This window comes from Lytechinus variegatus, chromosome 15 (assembly GCF_018143015.1).
Source record: "Lytechinus variegatus isolate NC3 chromosome 15, Lvar_3.0, whole genome shotgun sequence".
NCBI classification, from domain to species: Eukaryota; Metazoa; Echinodermata; class Echinoidea; order Temnopleuroida; family Toxopneustidae; genus Lytechinus; species Lytechinus variegatus.
Window position 1 is genome coordinate 23,788,227 of NC_054754.1, and position 14,900 is coordinate 23,803,126.

The 14,900-nt window shown below is 36.3% G+C and overlaps 1 protein-coding gene across 1 annotated transcript; it reads right to left on the reverse strand.

Annotated features, from left to right (window-relative positions):
* Positions 1–6,636: 6,636 nt before the first annotated feature.
* Positions 6,637–9,613, reverse strand: LOC121429234. The gene is made up of 2 exons (XM_041626197.1): positions 8,551–9,613; positions 6,637–6,707 (listed from the first exon to the last, which is right to left on the reverse strand). The coding sequence occupies exons 1-2, from the start codon at positions 9,462–9,464 to the stop codon at positions 6,695–6,697; spliced, it is 927 nt and encodes a 308-aa protein (XP_041482131.1). The 5' UTR covers positions 9,465–9,613; the 3' UTR covers positions 6,637–6,694.
* Positions 9,614–14,900: the final 5,287 nt, after the last annotated feature.

Here is a 14,900-nt window from a genome sequence, read left to right on the forward strand (position 1 = left end):
TTTTTTGAAATTTTTATAACGAAAATCCAATTTTTTTGATAGATTTTGACATATTAAAAAAATGTGATATTTCAACTCTCCTTTCTCTTTTTTTTCTTGGTCGTGATTTATTATTATTTTTTTTTTGGGGGGGAAGAGCCCCCAAGCTCCCTCCACCATATGCTTATCTACCCCACTCACATGACTCGTGAAACTTCAGGCACGTGGGATTATTGCGAGGTTTTTTTTCATCATAAGTAATAACATATTTAAAAATTAGAATATTGTTTTTCTTGTTCTGAAAGGGAACTCGTTAACACATAAAAACTGGTCCTGGTGAAAGGGATGCAGAACATATTCTTGAGGGCATGGACCTACTAGTAAAAAGGGCACCTATTAGAAGGCAAAAGGCACTTGCTAACGGCATGAAACGGGTCATTCTCAGGTATGAAAGGGGCACAGAACACGTTAGCGAGGGACACTTTTCTTGGCAAAAAAGGGGCACTGATTCAAGAAAGGGCACTTACAATAAGGCAAGGGGCACTTGCCCACACATGTTTTTATTTCCTTCATAGGTAGTAACATATATTTAAAAAAAACAAGAATATTGTTTTTCTTGTTCTTAAAGGGAACTCGTGAACAAATAAAAACAGGTCCTTCTCAGGTGAAAAGGGCACAGAACACGTTCGTGAGGGGCACTGATACGAGAAAGGGCACCTATTAAAAGGTAAAAGGGCACTTGCAAAATGTATAAAAGGGGCACAGAACCCAACGTACATGAGGGGCACTTTTCTTGGGTAAAAAGGGGCACTGATTCAAGAAAGGGCACTTGCAAGAAGGCAAGGGACACTTGCTTACACATAAAACAGGTCCTTCTCAAGGGAAAGGGGCACAGAACACCTTCGTAAGGGGCACTGATACGTGAAAGGGCACCTACTAGAAAACAAAAGGGCACTTGCTAAAGGCATAAAACGGGTCCTTCTCAGGTGAAAGGGGCACGGTACTCGTTCGTGAGGGGGCATTTTTCTTGCGTAAAAAGGGCACTTTTCAGTGCGTCAAAAAAATTTGGGGGGGGGGACTATGCCCCCGCCAGCACCCCCCAGGATCGCCGCACTGCTGCAGTCACATTTCCCCTACGTCGGCCGTACGGCGAGTCGAAAACAGCCGTTTTATTCATTTTTATTCAACCCCCCTATATGTAATATGCAGCTATTATACAAAAATAAAAATGTTAAAACGGCTGTTTTCTGCTCGCCGTTATTACTACATCTATGCATGCTATCTTTAAATAACCAACATATCTTGAATTTGGTGAAAAAATTTAAGATGGTAAAGTTATTTCCTAAGTTATTCTCTTTATGAACCTTGCTAATGGTCAACAGCAATGCTTTCAACTTCAAGGCCTTACAGGGCCATGTAAACTCTACCCGAGTCTCGTCGAACATTACAGCCTTTCAAAGCGTAGAAGGCACTGAATGCATTTTTTGTACCCATTAGTATTTCAATATAGCATGAAGGTTCAGATCACAGAGAGCACCAGCTCCAAAGATGCAGCTTATACTCCTGAGCATTTTAGCACCTTCTTCGGAAGAATCGGTCAAACAATGAGGGGATGCCGCCCAAAAATGATTAAGGGCAAAAAGGTCATTGACCCCCACCCATTTTCGTCAAAATCTCGGTTTCTGCATAGCTTATTTTAATGATTTTTGTATCAATTTCTATGTTATTTTGGAGAAGGGATTCATTTTTAATAATAAAAAGATGAATAAATGTTGTCTTTCTTACTAGATTTTAACCCTTGTTTAATTCAATTTGACCCCCCCCCCCCTTGACGAATTTGTCACTACAAAGGCGCAAGAAAATGTTTTACTTTGCTGCTCAGTGACATTTTCTTTCAAACCTTGCACATCTCTTCAAACAAAATTTATGACGCCTGTTACGCGTTTTCAAAATTACGCAACATTTTTAAGTGCATGTCAGACCACAAATTGTTCAAAAACGTGATTCTCTGTACAAAGTCAATGCAAATTGTGTTTTTAACCCCAAATTCATATATGTATGGTTTAAATACATTTATTTTATGCAATCTATGATTGCAAAATGGTTTCCAACAAACATCGACAAAATAAATTGCGAAAACATAATCAATTTCCTATATGTATTTTATTGGTTTTTCTTCTTGTGTATTTCTTTGTTTTAAAAACAATAAAATACACTGGGAATTTATCATATTTTTGGAAATTTTTTGTGCATGTTTCTTGGGGACCGTTTTTTTAATCATAAATAGCGTACAATAAATCGATTTAAACCAAGAAAAGTAAATATAGTAAGGAGTCACTGAGTGGCGAGGTAAAACAAATTCTTGCGGCGGCGTAGTGACGAAATTTGTGAAGGGGAGAGAGATCAAACTGACCCGGTTTTTACCTTCTCCCCAGTTAAATAAGGGTTAGATTTCGAGTCCAAAGACCTTAATACTCCTTTCATTGTTAAAATAAATTTCTTGTCCAAACTAACATAGAAAAAGACATAAAAGTATCAAAATAGCTTATGCAAAAGCCGAGATATACAATTTTGACGAAAATGGGTGGGGGTCAATGACCTTTTTGAACCATATCGTGTTTTTTTTGGGGGGGGCGGCACCCCTCAATGTTTGACCGATTTTTCCCAGAAAGGTGTAAAAATGCTTAAACTTCATATATGGAGCAGGGGGGGGGGTGTATTCTGAAAAGTCTCATAAGTTTCCTCACATGAATTACCCATTTAATGGAGCGCTAATAGACCTCCAAATTCGTATTCTGAAAGAATGGCGGCATAATGAGAGAAAAGGGCAAAAAGAAACAGGAAATGGGGGAAAATGGAAAATCAGAATATGAAGAAAAGGGGCAAGAAAAAGAAAAGAACTTAATAACACGACCGGGCTGCCAATGATTGAAAAATATAAAGAACGAGAAGAAAGGTGGATGGCGTCTATTATAAGCTTGCTAATTTTATGCAATAATGGTCGCAATCGGCAGGTCCAAAAAAATCTTTAGCCGAGGGTTAGCCAAGGGCTAGGTATACCCCCTATATTACATCCTTATATAGTTACCGAGGTAAAGCTTGGTGCTGGCTAGATTTGCAGTAAAAAGCCTCTTAATGTTTAATTTGGCTAAATTTCTAAAGCTACTATCACATAATAAGAATTTAATTTCAAAATCAGTTTAAAAGGCCAAATTTTTCTGGCTCGTTTCGCTCGTTGGTGATTTTACTAATATTACCAGATAGCAGTGCTGCTTCAAAATATTTTGTTTATTATCCACAACTGTGTTGTGTATATACCCGCGATTTGATAAAAAAAAGTGGCCATCTGCAATGTTTAAAAATATCACGAGGTCCCGGGGCTCCGCCCCAGACTAGTGGCGGCACCAATGGGGAGGCACGGGATAAATGTTGTCATAAGTATCCTACTAAAGCTGCAAAGTGCTTCAAAACAGCTTTTATGTTCTTCAAATTTTGAATATTTTCTCATCCATCAATCACTGTTAGTTCCCAACAATCTTTGTCACTAACATAAGTCTTTCAGGTCATTATAATCATCGAATTAAAAATGTCGTTTGCGCTACGCGCTCGCAGTAAATGCTGACTGAGATAAATAATCTGTTCACATGGTACTTAAAAATCCCATGTTCAAATCAATATGCTTCTCGTGATTAGAGTTTTCATTATTTGTATTAGCGAGATATACATCCTGCGTATTCATAATTTTCATAAGTCAAAAATTTTCAGCTAGCGCTACGCGCTCGCATCAATAATATTGTTTGAAAAGTAAGTCATCCAGTTATGCCCACTGTACTTCTACTTGCTCGCCTCTTTTTTCTCCTCTCTTCTATTTTTCAACCTTTTTTAGCCCTTTCTTTTGTTATTATTTTGTTTAGTTGGATACTCTTACAGGCGTATCCCAACACAAGCACCTATAGCTGTATTTACATTCATTGCTATATTGCTGATCTGGTTATTTCATATGATATTGGATATAATCTGTGCAATGATAATCCGTTCGGAAGAAAATAAATGTTTAATTGAATTGAATTGAATTAAATCATAATAGACTTTTTAAAAATGCGTGAAGTTTAATGATATATACAAAGTTTGGCGATCTATCATGAAAATCATTTTGAATTGCAATCCACTATATTGAAGAAAAACCTTTTGAAAGGATCAGCTTTTTGTCAATCAAAACAATTTTAAATTCGAAGATGTTTCCATTCAAAGACTTTTAAGAAAATTGTTTACTATCATTTTCGCAAAATGATCGTTCATTTCATCGCAGTCAACCTCATGTTGTTATGCTCATATTTATTACTGTCTGTGACAATGGTGACAGTTTGTAACTCGTACCATATTTTCTTTTGATATTACATCGTCTGTTTCGTTTCTCTTTATCATGCAAGATTTTTTTTAATAATACGATGCTCGTTTCGAGTCACTAAAAGGAGTATTCAATGTTAGATATAAATAGCCAAAGGAAGTGAACGATATCTTTGATAGGTCATTTTAAGTTTCTCTTTATAACTCGACCGTCTTGTCTTACGGTTAGACAGGGAATCTTGGGAGAATTATTGTTATATACGATGCAAATACAATCGTCGTAGACAAATGAAGAGTTCTGTTCCAAAAGGAGCTAAATCCACTTTTGGTGTTTTTAATTCACCATTTTCCCTTAGCCATTGCTGTTTTAATTTGATATATAGATGATAGTACCACCATCTTAGATTAATCAAGTCATGAATTCAAAAATCTAGCATTCATTCATTTTTAAAGAATTTTTGAAATTTAATTTGTCATGGATTTAGATCCTTTTGAACCAAAACCCTAGTAAAATGTAAATTTGAACACGAAACACATAAATATGGTTAGCAGAGTACATTCCACATCTTTTCTTTTGTTTATCCATTGAAAATTATCAAAAGAAAAACAAATATTTTGCCATCTTTTCCATATCTAATTCCAAAAGGAGAAAAATCCAAAAATATTAATAAAAATTGTAAAATTCTGTTATTTTGTATTTGTATTTTATTTTTGTATTTTATTTATTTAATCACGGTTAAAAAGCCTGCTTTCAGCTAGAAGCTGCTTTTCAGCAAGGCCGTGGACAAATGATAATAACAAATAATATCAACATAAAACAAGCATACACAAATAAAAACGAAAAACAAAAATATATCAAAGCATGGGTAAAATACAATTGGCAAAAGTAAAATTGGAGTAAACAAAAATGAAAAATAAATAGACGAAAATAATATACAAAGTTATGTCAAAATTAAACATAAAAAATGAAGATATATAATGCGGTATCATCAAGGGTGAATCGGGGTGGAGAATTAAATTAAGAAAGTGATATGAGACGTGCAAATGTAGCCGGGTTTTTTTCTAATCGGGTTGTTGCGGGTAAGTTATTGAATAATTTAGAAGCTGAATAAATGGGACTGTTCTTTAGATAATTAGAATGAGGCTTCGGTAATTGAATTTGTCGGTCTATGTTTCTTAAAAGATATTTTCGTGATTTAAGTGTGATTCGAGAACAAAGGATAGATGGAGCTAGATTATTGACCAATTTAAAAATGGTGAAGATTGACTGATTGTTCCATCTCTTGTTGAGTTGATCAACCTTTAAAATGGCATATATATTCGCTGTACTAAATCTACTGTTTACTTCTAATACAGATTTCAGTGCCCTGTTTTGTAGAACTTGGAGACGATTTAGTTGGCTTTTATTGCCATTTCTCCAGATTGTACAACAATAGTCAAATATCGGTTGGATTAAAGCCTTATACAACATAAGAGCTGTGTTTTGGGGTATATAACATCGAATGCGTTTTAAAGAATAAAATGTCTGTAAAACTTTCTTCCGAACACTGTCAATTTGGGGGTCCAGGTTAGGGAGCTGTCTATTATTACACCAAGATATTTACATTGGCTTACCCTTTGCAATTCGTAATTTTGCATTTGTATTTTTATATTATCAAATAGACGGAGTTTTGCTTTAGATCCTAATAACATGAATTGACACTTATCGATGTTAATTAATAGTTCATTATTAGAAAACCATTTAGAAATTAACTTCAAATCTCTATTAATAGTCATTTCTAAATTTCTGGGCTCTTTAGATGCAAAGTAAATGCATGTGTCGTCTGCATATAAAGAGAGGGAGCATTGTTCTACAGATCTGACCAAATCATTTAGAGTGATTATAAAGAGGAGGGGGCCTAGGATACTCCCCTGAGGCACTCCGCTTTCAACAGTACGAAAACCTGACATATTACCATTGACAACCGTTGATTGCTGCCTACCATAGAAATAATTGCGAAACCATTTTACTGCATCCTGATCAAATCCAAAGTAAAATAATTTCTTTAACAGTAATTCAGACGATATTAAATCAAATGCCTTCTCCAGGTCTATAGTGACCATACCAATAACGTAACCTTGATCAATTTTGTTAGCAAAATCATCAGTAATATTTAACAAGGCAGTGGTTGTTGAGTGGCCTGGACGAAAACCATGCTGGCATGGATCAAGCAAACTATTGTTTGACAGGTAGTTATACACTTGATTAAACACAATCTTTTCTAAGACTTTAGACAAAACCGGGAGTACTGAGATTGGTCTATAGTTAGACGGATTAGTATTGTCACCACTTTTGAAGATTGGCGTTACACGAGCCCTTTTCCATGCATCAGGAATCCTCCCTGTGGACAGAGAAGTATTGACAATATGTGTCAATGGCGCAATGATGTAGTCAATACCTTCTTTAATTACATGTGCTGGAATTTGATCCAGGCCAGTGGCCTTATTACTTGCAATTTCATTGATGTGTTTTTTAACATCTCGACTTGAGATCGGCTTAAAACTGAAAGTGGTTGATGCTTTGTTTAAGTATTGATCCATATTGTCTTCGAAGGTAAACCTTTCTTTGCGTTTAGCTGCCAGGTCAACGAAGTGATCATTTAAGCGTGTGGCAATTTCCTTAAATCCCAAAATATCTTTACCATTAAAAGACAGTTTCTGAATTAACTTCTTGTGTTTTTTATTAGGAAGCATACATCGTAAAGATTTCCACATAGCAGAACTATTCCCTTTGTTGATCAAGATTATCTCTGAAATATATTGCTTTTTTGCCTTTCGTATCATATCTGTGACAGTATTTCTAAGTTTTCTGTATAATATCCAGTCACTGTCAGATTTCGAAGATTTAGCACGGTTTTTTATTTCATTCCTTTCCTTATCTTGGTCAATATGTCACTATTTATCCATGGAGTTTCTTTTTGTCGCACTCTTTTTTTCCTAAGAGGTGCGTGTTTATTCAAAACTGAACAAAATTTACTGGACCAAATTTCATAGGCAATATTAGCGTCTGTTTCAGAAAGAACATCTTGCCAACATACATCGCTTAAATCGTTCTTAAAATCGCTTATATTCATTTTCTTTAGATTCCTTGAATACACATATTTATGACACACAGATGGGGATTTGTGCTTTCCTAATGAGCAGATCACCATGTAGTGATCGCTCATGCCTAGTGGAATGACATCACAAAAAGTAATTTTGTTATGATTTGAGGAATATATGACATCAATAAGTGTTGCAGATGTCTGTGTTATCCTCGTTGGCTTATCAACAAATTGTTTTTAAATTGTATTCTTCTACTAAGTTCAACAATCGTTTTGTTTGGCAAGTGGGTGGCTCCTTAGCAATGTCACAATTCAGATCTCCTAAAAGGATGAGATCTTTAGACAAAGATTCAATAGATTCAAGTATCTTCTCAAACAAATCAAAAACAGCACTTTGAGAGTTTGGTGGTCTGTACCAATACACAACGATAAAAGGTTTTTGCTTATCAATGCATATTTCAACGCATATCAATTCTAAACCATCAACAATAAGGTCACATTTGATATTAAACAAAATATTTTCTTTAATGTAGATCAAAATCCCACCTCCGTTTCGGTTTCTATCCGTTCTAACAACTCTATAACCTTGAACATCGATCTCACTATTAAATACAGATGAGTCTAATCTTGTTTCACAGAGACATAATATTTGAATATTTTGCCTAGATAAGATATTACGAACTTCATCAATGTTTTTCAATAATGAACATATATTAAGGTGGGCAATATTGATACCGGACAATGACTTGACTTTCATGAAAATGTCATCGGGAGAATGATAATTAGGTAATGGAAGTTCGGCTTGGTTTGGCAATCTAGTGTGTTCAACGGCATTATCATTATCAAAATTTATGTCTTTAGGTAGTTCATCAAATATACAAGGGATACATATCCAATTTGAATTAGACAGAAAGATTTCACGAGTTGCCATAGAACAATCAAGATGGGCCCATCTTTTGTAAGATATGCACAATAAAGCATTTTGATTCGATCTAACTTCTTTCGAACAGGTTAGACATGGATACTTCATATTCCTGGTGGCTGCACGTGTAGGAAAGTTTGCAGAATTAATAGAAGACATAAAATAAAGATAAGCAATAAATAAAAAATATATAAAAACGTGTAAACTGAGTTTTCTTACAAGTTCTCAAAGTCGAGTCTTGATCTGATCCTGATTTTCTTTGAATCCCTTGATCTGATAGCAAAGATGATTCCATCTTGGGTCCAACAAGACTTAGACTTCTTGCTATTGACAAGTTCCCAGAAGAGGTTGGCTCGCCTGGCTGTGAGATCCTCCTTTAGCCATATTTTCGGTCCGTTGGCATTTTTCAATTTCGTTCTCGCCTTGTAGACGTCATTCCGGATGTTGTACCTGCTAAACTTCACTATTATCGGTCTCGGCTGATTCCTCCTTGAAGCAGTTGCGTATGATGACGATTCGTGTCTCTGTTCATCACCTTGCCTCGGACGTGGAGAGATGCGATGACTGCGATCAATCGCATCTGGTGGAACTGTAAGACCAAGTTTGCTGTTAAAAACATCCAGGATGAGCTCGTCAGTCTTTTCTTCTGGTCCTTCAGGAATGCCATAAAGTCGTAGACAGTTTCTTCTGCTGTATTGTTCTGCCTCTTCATTCTCGTCTTGAAGCATTTTCGTTTCCTTCTTCATTTCAGACATTTTCTTTTTCATAGTTTCGACTTCATCCATGTACTTCTTCAAGTCCAGGTTGACAGCTTTGTACACCTTATCCACAACTTGTTCTTCCAACTTTGCAGCTATAACGTCATATACATCATCTGCTAGGCGTTTGATCAGGCTCGATGAACGTAGTGAATGGGCAATCTGTTTTTCAATAGCTTTCTTCAGTGTGCTATCAAGGAGCTGGCCCCTGGATTCATCCGCTACAGTTGAGTGACCAGCTGAAATTGTGTTATCATGTCCACCATCGTCGTCGCTATTTTCTTCACCAGAGTCACCGGCTATGTTATCGGCTCGGTTTCGTGTCTTCGTAAGATCTCTTCTTCTGCTCTTCTTGGTGGCGGTTTTATTCGACATTTCTTGTAGAATTACGCTACTTGGAGGTTCATAACACCAGATGTAGCTTACCAAGATAATGAATATTACCGGCGTTCTCGAGAATATGATACAAGAATATCAAAAAATGTTGCAAATAGTTGAAAATGTTAGTGAATATAGCGCACCGACGTGACGTCGTTGATTTTCTATCATGATTGATAGAAAATCAATGTTTTTGCTTATCAAAAGAAAATTTTCAGCAAAATGTGAACTGATGGTGTAAACTTGTATCCACATCATGTAACTGATAATTGAATGCATAACCTAATTTAAAATAGGAAAAATGACCAGTTTAAAATAACCGCAGAGTGGATTTAGCTCCTCTTGGAACTAAACTCAAACTTGCAATCAATTTTTACGAACCTTTCAAAAAAAAAATCAAATGGATTATGTTGCATTTCCACGTCTAAGTTGCATATTTGCCGGTATCAAAAAAGCAATTTTGGTCAAAATAGATTTTTTAGCTCCTTTTGGAACAAGCTCTTCAAATTAAAAGATATGGCAATATTGATCTCTAGATAATTACCAAAGATGAAAAAAAAACTACGTTATAAAATCTCGAGGATTTGGGCGACGGACAAAGATCGTTGTACTATAATAAAGCATCTAGCAGAGTCTGCATCTTACACGAAATTATCTTCCAGTTGAAAGAATTAACAATAAAGAAGAGAGATAGTGACCATGCTGAGAGAAATTCTGATGAATTATTAAAGAAAAAATCTTCTTGAAGGTAAAAGATTGTATTATTATTATTATAACTACCGTTCATTTCCTTTCCATGGAAAGATCAGGATCTAGCTTTCTCTTACGAAGATAAGAGTTTAAGCATGAAGTCTGATCATAGGCGGCGGAAGCGGGGGGGGGGGGGGGGGGGGGGGGGGGGGGGGGGGACGTGTCCCCCCTAAATTTGAGGAGGGGGGACGGTCCCCCCCCTAAATTTGTAGTTGATGACCTTTTTTTTGTGTGTGTGTTTTTTTTTTTTTTTTTTTTGCTTGTCAATTTTTTTTCTTGGGTTGTTGGGTTGTCCCCTCCTAAATTTTTTGGCTTCCGCCACCAATGCGTCTGATGTTTGTAGAAAATGTATTTTTTTAATTCAGGTTTGAACATTAACCAAACAATTTAATATGTGGTGTAGGCTTGGGTGCGCGTGCACACTCCCGCTGAGGCACACTCTAATATCAAATCAGTCAAAAATGACAAGCTATATAGGTATAATGTAGTCAGCTGGGTGCAACTCTTATTCTAGTCATATTTGACTATTTCTCTAGTCGATTTACTAGAACAGAGTTATTTCTGACTAGAATAGATGTCATAAATGTGACTAGATCTATCAGTGATTACCATATCAGTTGCACCCAGCTGACTACTAGTACTGGTCTAGTCAAATTGACCGATTTGTTTGACTAAGTGTGCAGAAACGACACTGGAAAGCAAAACAAAATTTGCACCCCTTCTTATGCTTTCAACGGCTGATTTTCCAAACTTTTGTTCCACCTCCTCAAGATGTGCACCTCCCCATGCTGAAACTTGCCCACGCGCGCCCTTGACAGGCAAAGTAAGAACCCTTTATGGTATTAAAAGACCATTTTGTTTTTTTCCGCAAACTATTGAAACCGACTTGTCTTCGAATAGGCATGATAGGACTACTGCTTTCAAATACATACGATTTTGATATAAAAGTAACATTTTCTTTCAGTCTCTCAACAGTTGAGTTGCATTTATCCCCAGATAAATCTCCTTGGAAGAAAAAAAGGGACTGGTAATCGGACAATTGACAGCCAACATATAACCATGGGATGGATAGAAACAAACATTTCTCTCTTCATTGCAAACTTTTTGAGTGTCCTTCTAAATATCATTACGATTGTTGCTATCATCGCAATCAAGAAGCTGAGAAAGAAACAGAACATATTCATTTGTAACATCGCCATGGCAGATTGTGTTGCTTCTTGTCTACCTCTTGTCTTTCGGCTGCAGGCTTACATCGAAGGAAGAGGGGTAAGTTTTGACAAGCCGAGTTTTAACCCCACTCCTTCTTTGTCATGTCAAAGCCAATGCCCAGGAGAGAGTCATGACGGTTGGGCCAATAAATAAATCCGACTTCAGATCACTGCAACTTGTATATGTTAGCCATAACTGAAGGGGTTGGGCTTCAGGGGCCGATCCGGCTTTCGCCATGGGGGGGGGGGGCGTGAAAAAATCACCCATATTTTGGCCGATCGGCCGTTCAAAGTTAATTTTTGTTTGTTGCTTGGAAGTGGTATTCGTAATAATCAGTTCTTAGCTATATTCTTATAAAACAACGAAATATAAAAAATAATCTCTCGAGCCCTATTTAAAAAGTGCGAGCGCAAAGCGCGAGCAATATATATTTTTTTGAAATTTCATGTATTTTATCCTAAAAATTGAACATTCTGGGCAATGTTTGTGGTCCTGAACAAGATGCGTAGGCCTATAGCTGATCATCAAATAATGCGAGCTCAAAATTTTTGACATTCTGACCTAAAAAATTGACATTCTAAGCACTTTTTAAAATCATGAACAGGATAGGCATATAACTAAACAATGCGGGAAAAAAATAAATTTAGCCCTAATACAGCCACTATATTCATGTTTTGTGAATCATAAAAAAACGGATAATTTGGTGTCTTCCTACATTAAGAATGCGAAGCGCGAGCAGAAAACTGTTTATATATTCTGATCTGAAACTGGATATTGTGAGCATGTTTTAAATAACGAACAAGCTGCGTATCTCAATAAACATGCATGTGAGTGTTTTAGATTTAGCGACCTAGTATCAGGGCATTCTTAATAATTTTTATCATGGAAAATCAATAATGCGAGCTTAACATATTTGATATTCCGATCTGAAATAGGATTAATTTAAGCGCTAATTCAAGCTTTGAGTAGGAAAATTGTGAGGGGAATATTTTATCAATGATGCAAAGCGCGACTGATATTTTCATTATTATTATTTCGACCTAGGACCGGGCATTGGCGGCGGAAGCGTCGAAATTTAGCGGGGGGGGAGGGGGATTTCATATAAACCTGATTTCTATTTTTTTTATTTAGGGGTATAGTCCTCGCTAAAGTAAATCTTGTTTTTTTTTTTTATTTACAAACAAGATTTCATGTCAAATAAGGCAGGCGTGTATCCATGATTTTGTATACAGGGCCCGACTTGATTTGGTGCCCCTTTGTATTTCTCGCAAAAGGATGCATGGGATCTTAATAATCATTAATTTATGATGATTTTTTTTTCATATTCCTACTCAAAACTTGTGATTCTAAGCACGTTTTGTGACCCTTAACTGGATAGGTATATAACTATCTAAACTATTGATACAAGCGCGAAGTGCGGGCTGAAAATATTGATGTGAAGACCTAGAATTTTGACAGTGTAAACACTTTTGATGGTCATGAAAAATATGGGTATCTATCTAAATAATTGATGCGAGTGCGAAGTGCGAGCTGAAAATTTTTGATTTTCTGAACTAAAATGTTGAAATTTAAAGCACTTTTGGTAATCATGAACAGGGTGGGTATCTAACAAAACAATTAATATCTGAGCGCAAAGCGTGAGCTGAAAAAAAAATGACCTAAAATTGGAAACTTTTAATCATTATGAACAAGATGGGTATCTAAATAAAGATCTTGGGCGTGCACGAAGTGCGAGCTGAAAATTTTTGATATTCCGACTAAAAACTTATGATTCTAAGCACTTTTTGTGACCGTAAACAGGGATGGGTATCTATCTAAACAATTAATACGAGAGCGAAGAGCGATCTGAAAATATTAATATTTAGACCTAAAATGTGGACATTCGAAGCACTTTTGGTAATCATGAAAAGGATGGATACCTACCTAATCAAATAATGCCAGCGCGTAGCGTGAAAAATGTTGATTCTCAGCACTGTTTGTGACCTTAAAGAGGATGGGTATCTGTCTTTTTAAAAAAAAAGTGATGCGAGCGCGAAGCGCGAGCTGAAAAATATTGAAAGTCAGACCTAAAATTTGGACATTGATAATCATGAAAAGGATGGGTATACATCTAAACAACAGTGATGAGAGCGCGAAGCGCGAGCTGAAAAGTTTTGATATTCTGACATGAAATCTTGACATTCTAGGCACTTTTGGTAATCATGAATAGAATCGATATTTAACAAAATATTTTATGCGAGCGCAAAGCGCGAGCTGAAAAAATTGATATTTTGACCTATAATTTGGACATTCTAAGAAGAGAATACGTTCTTGCCAATTCAAATAATGGGAGCGTGCACCGCGACTTGAAAATGTTGATGCTCAGAAATATCAACTTGTAAAATAAAACAATACAATAAAAGTTCGATGTCGGAACTAAAATATGTTTTGTGTACTGACTTCAAAACTTGATACATTAAGCTCCATATCAGCCTTTTTAGCAAGAATAATAATTATGTATCTCATCCTTTTCCTCAAGGTCCCCTCCCAATTGCGTCACGGTAGCTATGATTTGTTTTTTCCCGGGGGGGGGAGGGAGAGGCACTGGGGATCCTTGCTTTTTTTCTGTGTGTGTATGTGTCAAAAGGGCATATCCAGCTATCGCCAAATGGGGGGGGGGGGCAATTTTTCACCCACATTTTTCCCTATTGGCCGCTCAAAGTAGATTTTTGTTTGTTTATTTGAAGGGGTAGTCCTCACAGGCACTTTTAAGCTTTATTCTAATAAAACAACATAAATATGAAATAATCTCGTAAGTCTTAAGCGTATGTAACTAGATAATTACTGCGAGGGCCAAGCGCGAGCAGAAATTTTTAATAAACGTTCTGGCCTGATCGAAAAGAGACCTGTTAAGTTTGCAGTCAACCCATGAAGGCGATACATATTTCATCAATTGAATAATGCGAGCGCGAAGCGCGAGCTGAAATTTTTGTGACATTCCGCCCTAAAAGAAATGGCCATTCTTAGCACTTTTTGTTATCACGAAAGGAATAGGTATATAACTTGACAATTTTTGATGCGAGTGCGAAGCGCGAGCGAAAAAAAAAATTTAGACCTAAAAACGGGACACTTTTTTCATGTAAATCATGAAAACTGGTGGGAAATTGGGTATATTCCTACACTAATAATGTGGTCGTGAACCGCAAGCAGAAAATTATTGATATTCTGATCTGAAACTGGATAGTTTAAGTTTTAAATAAACTTAAGAACATGTTAATAAACATGCATGCGCGTGTTTTAGATTTAGACCAAGAATCTGGGCACTCTTAATACATTTTTCTTTAAACATGAAGATCACTAATGCGATCTCGAAGCGCGAGCTGGAAACATTTGGTATTCCAATCTGAAAAAGAGTCAATTTCAGCACAATTTCAAGCACTATGTAGAAAAATTGTGGAGTAAATGTGGATCATGATGCGAGCGCGAAGCTGATAT